Below are 20,138 nucleotides of genomic sequence, written 5' to 3'. Positions count from 1 at the left end.
GGTTTAGGGTCATTTGGCCGAATGCCGTTTGGCCGAATGTCGTTTGGCCGAATGCCATTTGGCCGAAAGGGTCATTTGGCCGAACGCCATCTGGCCGAATGCCGTTTGGCCGAATAGTTGAAATTCTCTGAATGAAGAATAAACAAAGAAGAAGGAAAAAGAAAGAAGAAAGAATCAAGGATGAAAAAGGAAAAATAAGAAACAATGAAGAAGGAAGAAGGAAGAAGAAAGAAGACAGAAGACAGAAGAAAAAAGAAATAAGGACGAAGGAAGAAGGAAGAATGAAGAAGAAAGAAGGAAGAAGGAAGCAAGAAGAAGGAAGAAGGAAGTAGAAAAAAGGATGAAGGAAGAAGGAAGAAGGAAGCAAGAAGAAGGAAGAAGTAAGTAAAAAGAAGGAAGTAGAAAAAAGGAAGAAGGAAGAAGGAAGAAGGAAGAAGGAAAAAGGAAGAAGAAAGAAGGAAGAAGAAAGAAGGAAGAAGGAAGAAGAAAGAAGGAAGAAGGAAGAAGGAAAAAGGAAGAAGGAAAAAAGAAGAAGGAAAAAGGAAGAAGGAAGAAGGAAGAAGAAAGAAGGAAGGAGGAAGAAGAAAGAAGAAAGAAGGAAGAAGGAAAAAGGAAGAAGGTAGAAGCAAGAAGAAGGAAGAAGAAAGAGGGAAGAAGGAAGACGGAGGAAGGCAAAAGGCAGAAGAAAGAAGGAAGCAAGAAGAAGGAAGAAGGAATAAGGAAGTAGGAAGAAGGAACAAGAAAGAAGGAAAATGAAGAAAAAAAGAAGAAATAAGGAAGAAGGAAGGAGAAAGGAGGAAGCAAGAAGAAGGAAGAAGGGAGAAGAAATAAGAAGGAAGAAGGAATAAAGAAGAAGGAAGATAGAAGAAGGAAGAAGGAAAAAGAAATGGAAAGAAGTAAGAAGAAAGAAGAAAGAAGGAAAAAGAAAGAAGGAAAAAAGAAGACGGAAGAATGAAGAAGGAAGAAGGAAGAAGAAAGAAGAAAGAAAGAAGAAGGAAAAAGGAAGAAGGAAAAAAGAAGAAGGAAAAAGGAAGAAGGAAGATGGAAGAAGAAAGAAGGAAGGAGGAAGAAGAAAGAAGGAAGAAGGAAGAAGGAAGAAGGAAAAAGGAAGTTAGAAGAAGGAAGTTAGAAGACGGAAGAACGAAGAAGGAAGAAGGAAAAGGGAAGAAGAAAGAAGGAAGAAGGAAGAAGGAAGAAGGAAGAAGGAAGAAGGAAGATAGAAGAAGAAAGAAGGAAGAAGGAAGAAGGAAGAAGGAAGAAGGAAGAAGGAAGAAGGAAGAAGGAAGAAGGAAGAAGGAAGAAGGAAGAAGGAAGAAGGAAGATAGAAGAAGGAAGAAGTAAGATGGAAGTTGGAAGATGGAAGATGGAAGATGGAAAAAGGAAAAAGATAGAAGGAAGAAGGAAGAAGTAAGAAGGAATAAGAAAGCAGAAGAAAGAAGAAAGAAAGAAAGAATAAGGAAAAAGGAGAAAGAGAGAAGGAAGAAGGAAAAAGAAAGAAGGAAAAAGGAGAAGGAAGAAGGAAGAAGGCAGAAGAAGGAAGTTCTCTGTTCTCTGTTCAATTTTCTCTTCACACTTTTCACATCTCACTTCTCACTTCTTACTTCTCATTACTCACGATTCATTTCTCACTCTTCGCTAGTCGTAATTTGAGGTCAATTTATTTAACCATTCGGCCAAACGGCATTCGGCCAAACGACCCGTTCGGCCAAACGGCATTCGGCCAAATGGCGTTCGGCCAAACGGCATTCGGCCAGACGGCATTCGGCCAAATGGCCTGACACCTCCAAAACCAATCCAAATGAAATCCAAATGCAATCCAAATCCAATCCAAATCCAATCCAAACCCAATCCAAAACCAATCCAAATGAAATCCAAATGCAATCCAAATCCAATCCAAATCCAATCCAAATCCAACCAAACCAATCAACCAATCCAAACCAATCCAAACCAATCCAAACCAATCCAAACCAATCCAAACCAATCCAAACCAATCCAAACCAATCCAAACCAATCCAAACCAATCCAAACCAATCCAAATCAATCCAAACCAATCCAAACCAATCCAAACCAACCAAATCCAATCCAAACCAATCCAAACCAATCCAAATCCAATCCAAACCAATCCAAACCAATCCAAATCCAATCAAACCAATCCAAACCAATCCAAACCAATCCAACCAATCCAAATCCAATCTAACCAATCCAAACCAATCCAAACCCAATCTAAAGCCAAACCAACCAATCCAAACCAAACCAAATCCAATCCAAATCCAATCCAAATCAATCCAAATCCAATCCAAATCCAATCCAAACCAATCCAAACCAATCCAAATCAATCCAAACCAATCCAAACCAATCCAAATCCAATCCAAATCCAATCCAAATCCAATCCAAACCAATCTAAACCAATCCAAACCAATCCAAATCCAATCCAAACCAATCCAAACCAATCTAAACCAATCCAAACCCAATTAAAAGCCAAACCAAATCCGATCCAAACCAAACCAAATCCAATCCAAACCAATCCAAACCAATCCAAACCAATCCAAACCAATCCAAACCAATCCAAACCAATCAAAATCTAATCCAAACCAATCCAAACCAATCCAAACCAATCCAAACCAATCCAAACCAATCCAAACCAATCCAAACCAATCCAAACCAATCCAAACCAATCTAAACCAATCCAAACCAATCCAAACCAATCCAAATCCAATCAAACCAACCAAACCAATCCAAATCCAATCCAAACCAATCCAAACCAATCCAAACCAATCCAAACCAATCAAACCAATCAAACCAATCCAAATCAATCCAAACCAATCCAAACCAATCCAAACCAACCAATCCAAATCAATCCAAACCAATCCAACCAATCCAAATCAATCCAAACCAATCCAAACCAATCCAAACCAATCCAATCCCAATCCCAACCCAATCCAAGTCTAATCCAAATCCAATCCAAAACCATTCTATATCCAATACAAATTCAAACCAATCCAAATCAGTCCAAATCCAAGCCAAACCAATCCAACTCCAATCCAAACCAAATCCAATCCAAATCCAATCCAAATCCAATCCAAATCCAATCCAAATCCAATCCAAAACCAATCAAAAACAATCCAAAACCAATCCAAATCCAAATTGAATCCAATGCAAATCCAATCCAAATAATATCCAAATCCAATCCAAATCAAATCCAATCCAAATCCAATCCAAATCCAAATCCAATCCAAATCCAATCCAAATCCAATCCAAATCCAATCCAAATCCAATCCAAATCCAATCCAAATCCAATCCAAACCGAATCCAAATCCAATCCAAATCAATCCAAACCAATCCAAACCAATCCAAATCAATCCAAATCAATCAAACCAATCCAAATCCAATCCAAACCAATCCAAACCAATCCAAACCAATCCAAACCAATCCAAACCAATCCAAACCAATCCAAACCAATCCAAACCAATCCAAACCAATCCAAACCAATCCAAACCAATCCAAACCAATCCAAACCAATCCAAACCAATCCAAACCAATCCAAACCAATCCAAACCAATCCAAACCAATCCAAACCAATCCAAACCAATCCAAACCAATCCAAACCAATCCAAACCAATCCAAACCAATCCAAACCAATCCAAACCAATCCAAACCAATCCAAACCAATCCAAACCAATCCAAACCAATCCAAACCAACCAAACCAACCAAACCAATCCAAACCAATCCAAACCAATCCAAACCAATCCAAACCAATCCAAACCAATCCAAACCAATCCAAACCAATCCAAACCAATCCAAACCAATCCAAACCAATCCAACCAATCCAAACCAATCCAAACCAATCCAAACCAATCCAAACCAATCCAAACCAATCCAAATCCAATCCAAACCAATCCAAACCAATCCAAACCAATCCAAACCAATCCAAACCAATCCAAACCAATCCAAACCAATCCAAACCAATCCAAACCAATCAAACCAATCAAACCAATCCAAACCAATCCAAACCAATCCAAACCAATCCAAACCAATCAAACCAATCCAAACCAATCCAAACCAACCAATCCAAATCAATCCAAACCAATCCAAACCAATCCAAACCAATCCAAATCCAATCCAAATCCAATCTAAATCCAATCCAAATCCAATCTAAATCCAATCCAAATCCAATCCAAATCCAATCCAAATTCAATCCAAATCCAATCCAAATCTAAATCAAATCCAAATCAAAACCAAATCTAATCCAAATCCATTCCAAATCCTATCCAAATCCAATCCAAATCCAATCCAAATCCAATCCAAATCCAATCCAAATCCAATCCAAATCCAATCCAAATCCAATCCAAATCCAAATCCTTATGTACAGATTTCGTGTCCGCCCCTGCGTAGAGCGTGGCTGACCCAGCCCCACTTCCGATCCCGAATTTCTGTTGCTATCGGCCTCTGGTGACAACAACGATGAAGTTAGTTTGTTTGAGATCCAGTTGTGAGGCCACCAGGCCCGAATTATATACTGCAGGCATATGTTGATGAACACTTGTGGCCGTTGAGTGTTCTCCACTGATACACACCATGTTTCGCTAGCGTAAAACAGCACAGATTTCACATTAGAGTTGAAAATTCGTATTTTGGTGCGTTCATTTATCTTTCTGTTTTTCCAGATATTTCTTAAACTTGCAAAGGCAGCCCTTGCTTTCTTGATCCGTTCGCCTATATCGATCTTGCGATGTGAACTCCCCATGCGAAATTTTCTTACAATTCTTTATTTTAGGTTTTTCACAATTCACTCAACCCCACTCGTGATTTTCACATGAGGAAATATCATAAAAACCCGTCGGAAACGATAATAAACATATCTGATATGAATAAAATCCATATCTGTCATGTGAATAAAATTCATCCAGCCGTTTTCGAGTTATGCGGATACGAACACAGACCATTTCATTTGTATTATATAGATGTAACCAAAAAATGCGAATGCTTTTTTCAGGCTCACTTTATTCGCCACAATTATACGTTAGAAAAACATATCCAGGACGGTATTCTGGTGAAATATCAATCATTATATGAAACCAAACCGAAAATTATGTCATGAAAATACGATCAATTTTCATATCAGTTTGATTTTTGCAATCGTCCTATCAACGGGCATAGCCCAGTTGATTCTTGTTACAGCTTTCTCGTTCACCGCAAGCGCAATTACCATACTGAATTCCATTCATCCATAAATTCTCGCCGTGTCATTCCGCAGTGAAAGGTGATGAAACTTGAACCCACATCTTCACCAATTCTTTTTTATGGTTGCCTGCTTCTTTGCCAGTTCGTCTCATCCCGAAGTCATCGTCATACACCACTTTTTCCCATCACCGTCAACCGAGCGCACAAAGTCATATTTTAATTGCCCCATTCATAAATCTTACCGCCCGTCAACAAAATAGCAACTCCTTTAGGTGCAGCAAACAACACACGGTTCAGTTCAGATCATGGCTCGGTCCCTCGGTGTTTGTTGGGTTATAGTTTTAAGGCGACCGTCCGTTGTTGGTTGATTGCCGATGATGGCTGGCGGCGGCCTCGTTGTCGTTCAATTCACGTAGAGCTGTCATAAATCTCACTCGTTATAAATATAAAGTTTCACCTCTGGCTTTATAATCATCATTACCGTCATTACCTTAGACTAATTTTGTGGATGTGAGATGAGAAATGGGTTGCTCATTCGTGCAAAAATGTAGTTTTCGCAACATTGAATAAGAACAATGGCAGTAAACAATTTTGTATAATAGCTGTTTAGTTCAGCAAATCATCACGATAATTAAGAAAAAAGCCGAAAACATCGGAAACTGTCAATTCTCCTACCACTATTAATATTAGAATGGTAGAGTCCACAGTTTTTTGGCCAATATCTAAACTACAATGTCGACGTGGAACACGGTTCAAGATGCTCTAACGCAGCAATTCCCAATCTATTGCAGTTTTCCCTTCAACTTCAGTGTTCCGCCAGTCAACAACGTTCGAAAATCCTCATACCTGATGGCCATTTTTCCTCTTCTCTCTTCCAGATTGCAGATTGTATCGGGCCACATCACCCAGCGTGACGTGCGGAGCAATTTAGCCCCTCATTGGGCGGCGAATCTCAAACAAAGTGGTATAAACAAACGGTTTATGACTCTGCTTGCCGGCCTGCAACAAGAAAAAAAAATCGCGACTCCGACGTCGACGACTATATGAAATGTAAACAACGAAACCCTCCCGGAGGATCCACAACCGCAGGACCACGACAGTAATAAACTTTTTCTCCTGCATGCTCCGGCTGCGAATGGGAAGAGAAAAGAATAGCTATTAAACAAGTTGGGAAAAAAGTGAACCACCGCACGATATCTACCTTCGAGGAAGAAAAAAAAAACGAAGAAAAGAAAAGTGGAAAAAGTTTATTGGTGGCAGCATGTAGCGCGCCCTGAGGAAATGGTCGACCAAAGGGGGCGGCGGCGAGCTACAGTTTTAATTAATCGTTAACTTTTTGCATGGTAGATCGTCGCGAAAGAGCGCCAAACTGTGATAGCAGATAAGTTATCGGGGTCGTGTTGTGTTTACGGGAAGTTCTGGGAAGTGGTAAGGGCATACGTACGTACGGACGACGGACGGACGGACGCAGCCCTTACTGAAGATGGCGGTCAGCAACATTGTTTGCGAGTGGCTGCGTGCTCTGGGGCTCGGCCAGTATGCGGAGAGCTTCCTGGATAACGGTTACGATGATTTGGAGATTTGCAAGCAAGTCGGCGATCCGGATTTGGACGCGATTGGTGTCCAAAATCCGCAGCACCGAAGCAAGCTGTTGAAGAGTGTGCGACTGTTGCGCGAGAAGGGCGCGGCGAGTGTGTATTTTCAGTTGAATGATCCCAAATCACTGCTGTCGGATAACAGCGACAGTCTCGAGCGGGACAGTTCGCCGTTGATGTTGAGCGAACTGGAGGCGCTGCTCCAGGAACAACTTAAGGCGGATGGAGTATGCTTGACGGCGCATCCTTATTCAACACCGGTGAGTACGATGGGCTTTGGTAATTAGAATTGCAATTTGTTTAGGTTTTATCTTTAACATTCAAGTTGAACTAGTATTTTAGGTTGTTTGTACTTGTACTTGTAGAAAAAAATGAACCCATAGACAGAAGCATAACAATAACATTTTTGTCATAAATTTCGGCCCATCGCTTGACCTGGTTTGTGAAACCAGAAAATCGTAAAAACACTGCGAATCATTGCCACCGTACTTCGCATCCAAGGTTATGCCATCCCGCCAACTAGGAAGTCTCGAAAGTTAACCTGACGTCCGGTTTGTCAGGGTTCGTCTCGCTTGCCATAAACTGCTCGCTTGAAGAGTACCCCCATGTCCAATCCATGCTGTCGAAGCGAAACGCTGTTTGCCCGGTCGTCGGTTGCCCGTTAGTTGGCTTGCGATAGACTTCGGCGGAAGTGAAGTTTTATCGCTGCGCAAGTTCTCCCGGGAGCGAAACGTTTGCGGTTGGACCCCGGCATGTTGGTCGACGTCTTCGTCGGCGGCAGCGGCCTTTTCAAGGATTCACGTGCGCTGGCCGGGTGTCTGAGACGGATCCAGGTTGGCGGATTGGCGAGGAAAACTTTTCCAATTTTATAGCGGTAAGTCTGGTCCCGAAAGCTCACAGCAGCGGCGGCAGAGGGCAAATTGTAGAGTCACAAATTTTAAAGGAGATAAAGTTTTTTTCCCCGACCTCATAATGCTAGGAAATTCTGGAAAAGATAGAAGTTCTGTGTGTTCTATTATGAAACTTGAAACACGAGGCGCTTCTGTTTGGTGACGCACATGGTCGTTTCTATTATTCATCTCATACTTTTATATTCATCCCACTCGATGTTTTTTTAGTCCGAACCCTTTTCTGTATTTGATGTGAGTAAGCTTTTTGATACAGAACATGGAACCAACCAACAGTGACTCTCTTATTTTGATAACTTATCCGGTCTAATTATTCGTATGTTCTATTTAAAGTGTTTCACAACTTCTTTTTTTGTTGGGAATTTTGATTGAAGCAATGAATCAATAAATTTTCTAAACTACGTAAAATGATTAAAACAAAATTTTATAAAAGTTCAAATAAAGAAAACAAAATCTACAAAAAAAGGTTATGTCACATTACGATATCAAAAATGTTTATAGAAAAATCATGATGTGAAAAGTTACCATTATCAATAGGTATACAAGCTTTTTTAAACAATATTTTTTTTTGGTAAGTGTGAGAAAAAGGAGTCGTTTCCATCTCAATAAAAACTAAGTTAGCTACTCACCAGCAACTTTGCACCAAAATATACTTGTAGTTCATACTTGTGAGAAGTCACTTTGAGGATGATAGAATAAAGACTCTTTTCCTCGGAAAATAAACTTGCATGTTTTCGCACTGCATCCAACCACCAGCAGCACGGACCGGCGGCGGCGGCGGCATCATCATCATCATCATCATAACCATCGTCCTACTACACTGCAGCATCTCGCTAAAGTCCATACATAGGTACCGACCTACAGCGAGACCGACGGACCGACGAACGATGTCTATCCGAACCGTGGGGGTTGGAAGTTACTGAGTGAAAAAAAGGATTCAATATATCCGCATAAAAGTCGAAATAAAAGTAAATTTATGAAAATAATGTACCTTCACTTGCATCGTATACTTTTGGCCCGTGGTGTACCGTTAGTGGAGATGAAAGACTTTGAATTCATTTTATAAAGAAAATCATTGAATAAAATTCGACCGATACAGGTTTGTTCAGACATCTTTAGCAAAGTTTTATTGAAGGATTATTTTATTATTCTGTGTTAAAAAAATAAATACCCTAAAACATTAAAAAAAAAAGCAGATCTAAAGAGCTTCCCCGGGTCAACAAATTATTTGTAACTAATCAATTTTTAGAAGGCTTTTAAGACATAAAAGTTTCTACACTAAATTTGTTTATTTGAAAATGTAATTAAAACTGTAAGACCGATAAAAGATTGTTAGAACGACGATGCTTCCGTGGCATTGAGATTCTTCAGAATTGATATTTCACGAAGTCAAACAAGTGAGGAAGGGTTTCAAAGCAAAATGGCCATAGCAAAAGACGAAAAGTGCATTCAGAACTGAATATATTTGATTGTATTGACACTCGAGCACGGGCGTGTATTTTGTACAACACTAGGGAAAAAAATCACTCGCGGTCAGCACGAGCGAGCCTGCATGAACGTTCCAGGACCACGCGCGTGTTGAACGATTAATTCTGGAGATCAAGCGAAGGCAAAGAATGAGCTTTAGAATGAAAACGCCCTCTGAGTAAGATAGATCTTGAAATGTCAATCAGAAGCAGAGGTGTACGCCACTCCGACAGTGTCTGAAGGCCGCAAGGCCTCCTCCTTTGCTGCTACAGCCTCCGGAGAATCCAGGAGACAGGATTCTGCGCACGGTGTGGCTGCCGTTGGTCTCCCACCAGTGACTTAGAGTCCACTGGCATGAAGTACGGAGCTGACACTTCTCTTCAAACACCATAAACAGCTTCATGGCTCAACGTTTTCGTTGTTGATAACTCAGAAACTTTCAGAAGGTCGGTAGAAGAACTTTCAAATAACGATTATGGGAATCACAGCATAGTTTTTTTTTTCAAATCTATTGCGTTTATTTGACAGGCTCAGGCGTGTATAACACTTAACGGAGCCGATACTTCATGATATTTACAATCGATATCATCTTATTATCAACAGTTAACAGTTGTCTATTTTATGGATTATTCATTATTGTTTGTATGCGAAAGTATGTTTTGTGGCTTGTTTTGTTTTTCATGTAAGGGCAAACCAGAAAACTTGCCCATTACTCCCTTTTATGAGCAAACGGTTTTTAAGAAAGGATCTTTTGCATTGAACCGAGCGAACCAAATGCCTGAATTGAAAGGAGTCATATCATCTCTGGCTTCTTCAGGGCAAATGCATCCTTGGAAAGAAGGGATACTTATTTACTTTTCCTCAAGCTGAGCAAATACCTGAATTGAAGGAAGAAATCATATCGTCTCTTGCCGTCTGCCGGGCAAATGCACCATTTCAAAGAAGGGAAATATCTTCCCGTGTCTTAAACCAAGCATATTCCTGAATTGAAAGGAGGAACCATTTCGACTCTATGACACTACCCATAATTCTATTACCACGAAGGCCACAATCCCGAACGCCATTACCCCGAAAGAGTCCCTACTCCGAATGCTATCATTCCGAGTGGGATACTACCCTGAATGAGCCAGTACCCCGAAAAAGTCCTGATTTCAAGTTTAAAGTTTATTTCAGGGAAAAAAATATTATCAATAGATATTTATTTATAATTCATGTAAATGATTATTACTTGTTTTACGACTTATTACGACAATTCCAGTCGAGTAAGTTACTCAATTTTTTCAAGAATTTTCATCGTTGATCTGTACTTATTTTTCGATCCGATAGTCCTTTTACATGGTTCACCGTGTTGGACTCGCGATTCGTTGCATCAAACTAGAACTGTTTGAAAACAGTATAGAACGAATAGTTCTCTTTCCAAATACTCCCTTTACATATCATGTGCTACCTTTGAAGACTGTTAAAACTGAGGTAACAACTTCACAGCACGTTCTCATGCTCAATGCAGGGAGCTTGAGGAAATTTCATCCCACGTCGACTGGGCTTGAGGCGGCTCGCGAACATCTATTTAAACAAAATAAAGGGCTAGAAAAGTTGCTTCTTGAGTTTGCCAGCGATAAACCTTAATGGGATAAGAAGGGCATGGCGACAAGACCCTAAATTGAAAAAATAAACTCTTCTGTTCGCCGAATATGCCAGTTCCTCCCTTGGCAAGGAACAGGCATAGTTTCGTTATACCTTGCAAACGCGATCATTTAAAGGTGGTGTTATCTCTTCTGTTCGTCGCGTACCGGGCGGACGCGTTTTTAAATAGCAAGCATTTTCAACTCTGTTCGCTTTAAACTGAGTAAATGCGTTGATTAAAAGAAGGCATTATCAACTATGTTCGCCTCATATCGAATGCATTAATCTCAACAAGGCATCATCATCTCTGTTCGCATTAAACCGAGCAAAAGCGTTCATTTAAAGGAGGCATTATCTCCTATATTCGCCTTATACCGGGCAAATGCGTTCATTAAAAGAAGGTATTACCAACTCTGTTCGTCTTATCTCCGGCAAGTGTGCTCATCTATAGAAGGCAGTAACAACTACTATCAGTAGAAGGGATCATGTCTTCCCTTGCATTAAGGTCACTCCTGACAGAATCCAAGTTTCAAAGTGCTCGCCTTTTCCTGAGCACACCACATGATACGGAGGCGTCGCACATCTGTCATTTTTGTTGATTTAGCTTTGCTGCGCCGCAGCATGCGTGAAATATTAAAAATGACAGTTGTGCGTTGCTTCCGTATCGAGTGATGTGCTCCCGGAAACGCGAGCACTTAGAAACTTGGATTCCGTCAGGAGTTAAATCGAGCAAATGCCTGATTTGGAAGAAGGAAGCATATCGTATTTTGCCATCTGCTGGGCAAATGTATCCTTTTAAAAATGGAACCATATCTTCTCTGATGCAACTGTCGGGAAGATGCATCCACAGACAAAAGGCGTAACACTAGAGAAATTATCATCGACCATGACTTCAACGATCAATTTGAATTTAATTGATTGCGCGTTTCACAACTAGAGGCGCTAGCGTCATAATCCTTCGAGTTTGACATTTCACTTCAGCGCCTTCTGGTGACAATGTCATACGTGTAACATGCTCGCAAGATGGTGGTAGAGGAGTTGGGCGATGGATTTTTCAGAAAAATGTTCAAGCTGTTACGTCTGTTTGTGTGTGGTGCATCCTTTGAAAAAAGGGATCGTATCCTCCTTTGCTTAAGCTGAGCAAATGCCTCAATTGAACAAATGAATAAAATCTTTCCTTGGCTTCGCCGAGAAAATGCTTCCTTTGAAAGAATGAATTATATCTTCCCTTTCCTTGTACTGAATATTGCATACATTGAGAATAGGAACCATACCTATTCCCCCTTGTATTATGCCTGACAAATGCATTATTTGAAAAAGAAAAGGAATGCAACCTTTGAAAAAAGAAGCTTATACTTTTTAGACTTATGAACGACAAAGCATGATTTTGAAGAGATGAATATATCTCATGCAGAACTAACTTCATTTGCTTTACACAACTATTATGCCAAATGACCTACCACCGTGTGTATTAGGTTTAAGTTAATTTAAGTTACAGCATTTTGTGCAGCGAAGCTGAAGACCAAGAAATAAATTTATTTATTAACAGACTAAGGCCGGAGTGGCCTGTGCAGTGGCTGCACGTCGCCAACCACGCAGTCTGCGGAGGTTCCACAAATCTTCCTCCACCTGTTCGATCCTCCTGCCCGCTGTGCACCTCGCCTTCTTATTCCCGCCGGATCGTTGTCGAGATCCATTTTCATCGTCCGTCATTCTGGCTACGTGCCAGGCCCACCGCAGTTCTCCCACTAGCTGATGTAACTCGTGGTTCATTCGCCTCCTCCACGTACCGTCCGCCATCTGCACCCCACCATAGATGGTACGCAGCACTTTCCTTTCGAAAACTTCCAGCTTTAGGCTAGATGGACTACAGCTAGATTGTTTGTTTGGTCAAATGACATAGATGGCTTTCCGCCTAGAGATGTCGTAAAATCACGATTAATCGATTATTAACTAATCGATTACTCTCGATTCTTGTCGATTATTGAATCGATTAATCGTTGTATATTAATCGATTCAAAATTAATCGATTATCACAACGATTAATCGATTCATCGAAGTAATTAATTAATTAGCGAAATCCTTATGATGTCGTAAAATCCTGATTAATCGATTAGTAACTAATCGATTACTCTCGATTCCTATCGATTATTGAATCGAATAATCGTTGGGAAGTAATCGATTCAAAATTAATCGATTATCACAACGATGAATCGATTAATCGAAGTAATCGGTTAATTTTTGACATCTCTATTTCCGCCAAAAATAAGAATACGCAACTCAAGTTCAGTTCAATCAAAAATTGCCTAATTTTCGGGTATTAGCCACCCAACATAGTCATTAATTTACAATGTTCTGAAAAAATTCCGATGTGAACATTACGTGGAAAAATTTGATTTGAAAAACGTATTGGTTACCACTTTCCTTCGATGGGAAAGTTGCAATACATTTTTCAAATCGAATTCTCCCACGTAATGTACATAATCACATCGGAGTTTTTCAGAACATTGTAATTTTATGACCATGTTGCTAATACCCGAAAAATAGGGCAGTTTAATTTTGATTGAGTTGCGAGCCCTTATTTATGGCTGAAAGCCAAATAGGGGAACTGTTCCATTTTTAATCTCACTGAACAAATATTCATCTCATCGCAAAACAGCGAAATACAGCACCAATCGTGTCGCTTCTTTTTGCTAATTTGCGTGTTCACTGCTGAAAAAAAAACACAAAAATTAAAAAAAAATCGAATTCATTTTTATTGCTTTGTTTTTGATGGGATGGAAATGGGAGCTATGAGATGAAGTCCCGAACCGTTCCCCTATGTCTTTTGACCAAAAAAAACATTTAGCCGAAGCTCATGTAGCCTAAAGTTATTTGGCGGAAAATGCCATTTTGTCGAAAATGTCGTTCGGCCGAATAGGTCCTTTAGTGGAAAAAATACGTTGGTTGAATAGCTCGGATATTTTCGGACCAAATGGCTCTTTCTGTCAAACGACCATTTCATTCAAACGGCATTTTCTGCTAAATGATCTATTCGTCAAAACGACATTTTTGGCCAAACGATCATTTCGGCTAAACGGCAGTTTCTGCTAAAGGCCTGCTAAGGCAAGTTTGGCACACGGCACTAGGGCACAGTTTGATTATGGGAACCCCTACGTTTTTGTTTTACAGATAACAGATGCTGTCATTCTGACAACCGTCATTTGTTTGCTTTAGTAACATGATGTTTTGTACTCAATATCGAACTAAATAGACATGTCTACTTTGAACTAAGCAAATCAATTTTATTTACAAGAAAAACGACATGAAAGCTTTTTTACCATTTTCAACGTGTCATAAATTAAAGTGATTTGATAGATAAGTAAGTTTCAATGCGTATTCATGCAGTAAATTTAATCATGCGTATTCATGCAGTAAATTTAATCTATCTTGACGATTACGATTACCATCAACATTTGAAGGCTAATTTTTTTTCTTCTTCACATAGCATAGCATAGCATCAGGTATCAGGTATCAAAACGTCGGCTCAGGAGGCACGTTCCCCTCAATTTGGGAGATTTGTGCCATCGCCTTCACTGGCCTTTCTCATCATTTACCTGACGGAAAAGGAAGTGAAAAGGGGAAAGGAAGAGGAAATGAAGTTGGAAAGGAGAATGGGACCATTTATAGGGAAGCCAATTATGTAGACTCACACGCATTCAGCTAGGGACTAAAGAGAGGTGTCACAAAAACATAGAGGACATAACAATGGACGAACATCAAAGACGAAACACAGAGTGCACTGTGAAAAACGCATAATGCGAATCCATATAGGTGGCAATTTGTTGAAAACTTAGTAAAACACATATTCATAACCCCATGCTTATTTTACCTCACGTTGAGATTGAACAAGAGTAGCCGAACCCGAACGTCAAGAACGAAACACAGAGTACACTGTGAAAAACGTATAATGCGAATCCATATAGGTAACATACACAAAGTACATTGTAAAAAAAACGCATAATGCGAATCCATATAGGTGACAATTAGTTGAAAACTAAGTAAAATACATATCCATAACCCCACTCTTATTTAACCTCACGTTGAGATTGAACCAGAGTAGTCAAAGCCGAACGTCAAGGACGAGACACAGAGTACACTGTGAAAAACGCATAATGCGAATCCATATAGGTAACATACATAAAGTACATTGTGAAAAACGCATAATGCGAATCCTTATAGGTGACAATTTGTTAAAAACTAAGTAAAATACACATTCATAACCCCACTCTTATTTAACCTCGAGTTGAGATTGAACAAGAGTAGCCGAAGCCGAACGTCAAGGACGAGACACAGAGTACACTAGGAAAAACGCATAATGCGAATCCATAAAGGTAACATACACAAAGTACAATGTAAAAAAACGCATAATGCGAATCCATATAGGTTTGCGGTTAGGTTCTTACTAGACCCCCCTAACCATTCATTCGTAGGCACGGTAAGCATAAAGCCGCATCACACCGAGAATTAGGGGTCACCTGTATGGTGGACTTTTACCACTGGAACAGGCAATCCGTAATGTTATTCTTAGCCAGATAACCAGCTGCCGACACCACACGGCTATCTAGGCTGTTCGTGGAGAGAAGTTGACATTGACTTCACGTCAACTCTCAATGTGGCCGAACAGCCGTCGAAAATTCATTTGTTCATTCATTCATTTGTTTGCTTTGTACTCAATATCGACCTAAATAGACATGTCTACTTTGAACCAAGCAAATCAATTTTATTTACAAGAAAAACGACACGAAAGCTTTTTTACCATTTTCAACGTGTCATAAATTAAAGTGATTTAATAGATAAGTAAGTTTCAATGCGTATTCATGCAGTAAATTTAATCTATCTTGACGATTACGATTACCATCAACATTTTAAGGCTAATGTTTTTTCTTCTTCACATAGCATAGCATGCGCATCCGTACAAATCGTAGAGTGGAGCTGCAGAGATAAACATATCCATTAAGGTACACTGGGGGAAGTGGAAAAGGAAAAATCGATAGTGCATGTTTGAATGAGTGTAAAACCATTTTAAATGATCTAAATGCGTTCAATCAAAATGGGCTATCAAAAACAGTCAATATTGCACCAACTGTGCGGTAATTCATACCATTTTGGTCGCTTGAAATTTGTGAAAAAAGATTTAAAAATAAGGAGTTGTTTTTCCACTTAACCCAGTGGGATGGGGTAAGTGGAAAACCCATGTTACCTTGACCTTCAATAGTGATGAGTAGTTACATATAACTATAATCAATACGATAATTGCTCTGAGTATCTTTTGTGGAATAATTTCATTACTTTAACGGAATAGATCCTCAAGGAATTCTCGTAATAGCTAGGGGATGGCTGGTTTTGCCTTTTCGAACACTAAGTGTATGTAAAATCTATATGTTCGCCCCAAAGATGAACTTTTTAAAGGAAAAATGGGACTTAATGGGGTTAAAGACTAATCAACTTAGTTTAACGAATTGAGATGATGTCTGTATGTGCGTATTTGTTTGTATATGTGTGCGCAAAGCACGTACAAAACTATCAGTTATTCTTAAGCACTTGTCCTTAACCAATTTGTTCGCAAAAAAATGCATTCAACGGTGAAACTTGTTATGAATAAAAATTAATACGAATTATAGAATATATTTACCTATTAGTGCTATTTTAACTTTTTTATACATTTTGTTTCATATGTAAAACATGTGAAAGGCATCAATATCGATAGGTGGATTAATCAGGCATTTTCTCATTTATATTAGTCCAATCACTACTGGAATCACAATGATAAAAAAGAAGGAACATATTAAGATTCACAGCTATCGAAATAAGCCCTGGAGGGAAGAAAAAAATTGCGTAATTAGAGCATTATCCACTTCCCCCGCAGTGTTTGATACCAGGGGTAAGTGTAAAAACTTTGAATTATTTGCTTTCATGGTACAAACCACTACAAATTGAATGGGATTAGTTTAATTGTATTGTAATAGTAACCTGTGATATAAATTCACTTGAAAAAGTGACAATTGGTGCAAATAAGAATTGATTTTATGAATGCAAAAATCAACTTTTCGCGAAACCTAAAATTACAGTTCAAGCGTTAACCGTGTTAGTGTATATATTATACAAATTTCAACATAGTATTAGTGTGAGCATCAAAGTATATTATTGCATAATGTTATGATGTGGTAAAAACTGTAAAGTATGTACAATTCCAATTTTTTTAGTCGATTTTTACACTTACCCCCTTTTTCCACTTCCCCCAGTGTACCTTATTATCATAGATTTTACGAATGTTTTTATATTATAATAGTCCTGTCATCTACTTAAGAAAGTGCTCGGATCCGAAACAGCTTTCATGGATGCAGGAGTTTAAAAATGGCGAGAAATTATATATGAGTAAAATATAAAATAAACATATATAAAACAAATCGGAAAGAGCTCACCGATGTCCTGTTAGACTCGTCATAACAAGCTTCCTGTTGCTTAAGACATCCATGGCAAGAGTGGCACTTTTCTAGTTTTCGGTGAATTGCTGTCTCATCCTGCTCCGATCAATTCCTCGAGAAGGCACTCGAGAAGGTTCTTCTTTGATTTCACGATATCAAATTGACAATAGTCATGTTTATTTTGGGTTATTGTAGTTTTCTTTGGCCGTTCTAATCATATCTGCTAGTCCCTCGTAGCTACTAGTGCAGCGTCAATGAAGGTGCTTCAATACGTTCGTTACTGCTTCCCAGCTCCAACCGAATAATTTTTTTTTCTTCTAATTTTTTTTCTTCTTCACATCCCAAAAAGGCTGCAAAATTCGGTTGTGGGCACCCTTATTATATTGACAAATCAATTAATATCGCTGCAGCTGTCCCCTTACTTATTTTTAATGAAGTTTTCATGCAGTTTTTTATAATTATTTATACATAATTGATAGAAATAATAAGTTCAGTTTACATTTTTGTGTTTTGGGCATTTCCACACACTTTTTGTAACTAAGCTTTGACCGATTTGCTTGCAACAAGTTGTATTCGATGTGATCAAAATGTATGACCAAAATTTTATTTTCTTATAATGAATGAGAAAGGCAGTATTACTGCTATGGTAATAAATCAGGTTTTTTTTAACTCTTTTTTTTTTACGTGTGAATTAATGCAATAAAGTTAAATTCATGAAAAAAATTAAATCCATTTGCCTGAAGTGCAATTAAAGACTTTTCTTATGTGATTGTTTTCAATATACACCCCAATACACGAGAAAGGTATCATCACTGCTAGGTGGATTGATCTGAGTTTTTGGTTGCCTCCTGACTGTTTGAATAAATTATCCCTTTCCTTTAAATTTTGGTGGTTTTTAAGGTGCTCTTATGCGAAACACAAAATTGAAATGTTCAAAAATGTCAAATTTACGAAATTGTCCACACAATTTCCGAAATGGACGAAATTCAAATATTTTTTTCGCTGGCAGGGTTTTTTGTCTGGCTTTCCATTGGTATACAAATGTCCACATAAGATCAACTTGGGTTAAATTTATAGATCAAAGATCAAAAGGTGCCCACAACCGAACCTCCTCCCCTACTCATGCATTTCCGGGCATAGAAAGCTTTCAATTAATGACTGTGAAAATGTTAATGGAACACTAAGTTGAAAAGCAAACCAGGTTCCAGTTGGAATCTACAGCCATGGAAGAAGAAGAAGTCAAACGACCATTATGCATGAGCGGCATTTTCGGCCTGATGACTCATTGGGCCAAATGACTATTTCGGTCAAACAACCTAATAGAGACAACGACTTCTCCGGCCGCTTATCTCTCTAGCAAATATTAACCGTTTCGCCCGAAATTTCTTTCCACCGAATGATTCGGCTAAGGGGGTCCCGTAGCGTTGTTGGCTACACTTTCGCCTTATAAGCGAATGGTCATGGGTTTGATTCCCAGCCCCTCCAACAAACACTCGTCAGTCGCTGGATTCGCAGCTCACTGACAACTTGTTCTTCTCGGAGGCAACCGAACAAAGCAAAGTTCATTGGATGCACGATTGGATGACAAACGGGCACAATAGAGATGGACTGGCAACGATAATAATAACAAATTATGGATATCTAAAAATTGATTCTGTGTGGATTCTGTACAATAGAATACCACAGTAGATCTCCCGGAACAGTAGCGGTTAAGAACACAGAGTGCCTACCAAATAAATATTTGAATAAAAAAAATATTTTCGGCCAAACGACCCTTTCCCATTTTTTTAAACAATTTTCCGTAGAATTTCCGAAGAATTTCCTATGGACAAAACAAACAATTTCCCGTAGAAATTCAAAGAAATTCGATCAAAATTCCGAGAAAATTTTCGTTGAAATACCAAATACTTTTCGAAAAAAAAAAAATTATGTTTATTTTAATCTAATTTTATTCTGAAAAAGTTCAGTTGAAATTCCGGAAAATTCCCCGTGGAATTTTTGAAGAGTTTTTCACACAAATATAAAAAACATGCAAATTCCATTGAACTTCTATGGAAATTCCGAACAGTTTTCTGCGGAAACATCTCCCGTGAGAATTCCAAACACTTTCCCGTGAAAAGTCCTTGAAGCTTTCCGCGGATATTCCGTAGAATTTTCTGAGTAGATTTCGAAAAACACTCAACAGAAATTCCGACAAACCTACCGTGGATGTTCTGAACATTTTCCTGTAGAAATTTGAAACAATTTCTCGTAGAAATTCTGAATAATTTTTCACGTTATTTCAGAATAATTTTTCTTGCGAATTCCAAAAAGTTTCTCTTCTAAATTCCAAAGAATTTTCGCACTACTTCAAAGTAGTTCCCGCAAAAATCCGAAAAAATTCCAATTGAATATTTTGGGTTAACTAAGAGAATTTTCTGGGGAAGTTCCTCAAACTTTTCCGGTGATATTCTAATGATTTTCCCGTTAAAATCTTGAAAATATCCCAAAAACAGGCAGAAAAAAAAACCTTAAAAACGAATGTAATAAAACCGTCTAAGACGAATTACTTAATTCGAAGTACTTAATTCGTCTTAGACGGTTTAATACATTCCACTAAAAGAGCTTAATATATTTTTCTGAATGTAATAAAAAAATCCACGCCGATTCACGCCGCTGCCGACGATTTTCGTACTGGCGCACACTTTTACTCAAAAGTGGGTTCAAGAGCTTACCCGATATAGGGCATAAATGTATGTTTTTTTTTGTGACTGGCTATTCCAAAAAAAGCTATTTTCGAGGAATTGTTGTTTTCGAGGAAATGTTATTTTTGATGGTGGGTCATTAGGCCGAAGGTCATTAGACCGAATGGTCATTAAGCCGAGCGGTCATTAGGCCGAATGGCCATTAGGCCGAA

General features: G+C 38.8%; 1 protein-coding gene across 2 annotated transcripts in view; it reads left to right on the top strand.

The window, feature by feature from the left end:
- Positions 1 to 20,138, top strand: part of LOC134205078 (sterile alpha motif domain-containing protein 5) — an 872,402-nt gene that overhangs the window by 183,519 nt on the left and 668,745 nt on the right. For both annotated transcript variants that reach the window (XM_062679979.1, XM_062679978.1), the window contains exon 2: positions 6,061 to 7,037. In XM_062679979.1, coding sequence (XP_062535963.1) covers positions 6,666 to 7,037 — 372 coding nt within the window. In that variant the 5' untranslated portion in view covers positions 6,061 to 6,665. The remainder of the gene's footprint in view (positions 1 to 6,060; positions 7,038 to 20,138) is intronic.

This window comes from Armigeres subalbatus, chromosome 1 (assembly GCF_024139115.2).
Source record: "Armigeres subalbatus isolate Guangzhou_Male chromosome 1, GZ_Asu_2, whole genome shotgun sequence".
Classification (NCBI taxonomy): domain Eukaryota; kingdom Metazoa; phylum Arthropoda; class Insecta; order Diptera; family Culicidae; genus Armigeres; species Armigeres subalbatus.
This window is presented reverse-complemented; position numbering and strand designations above follow the sequence as displayed.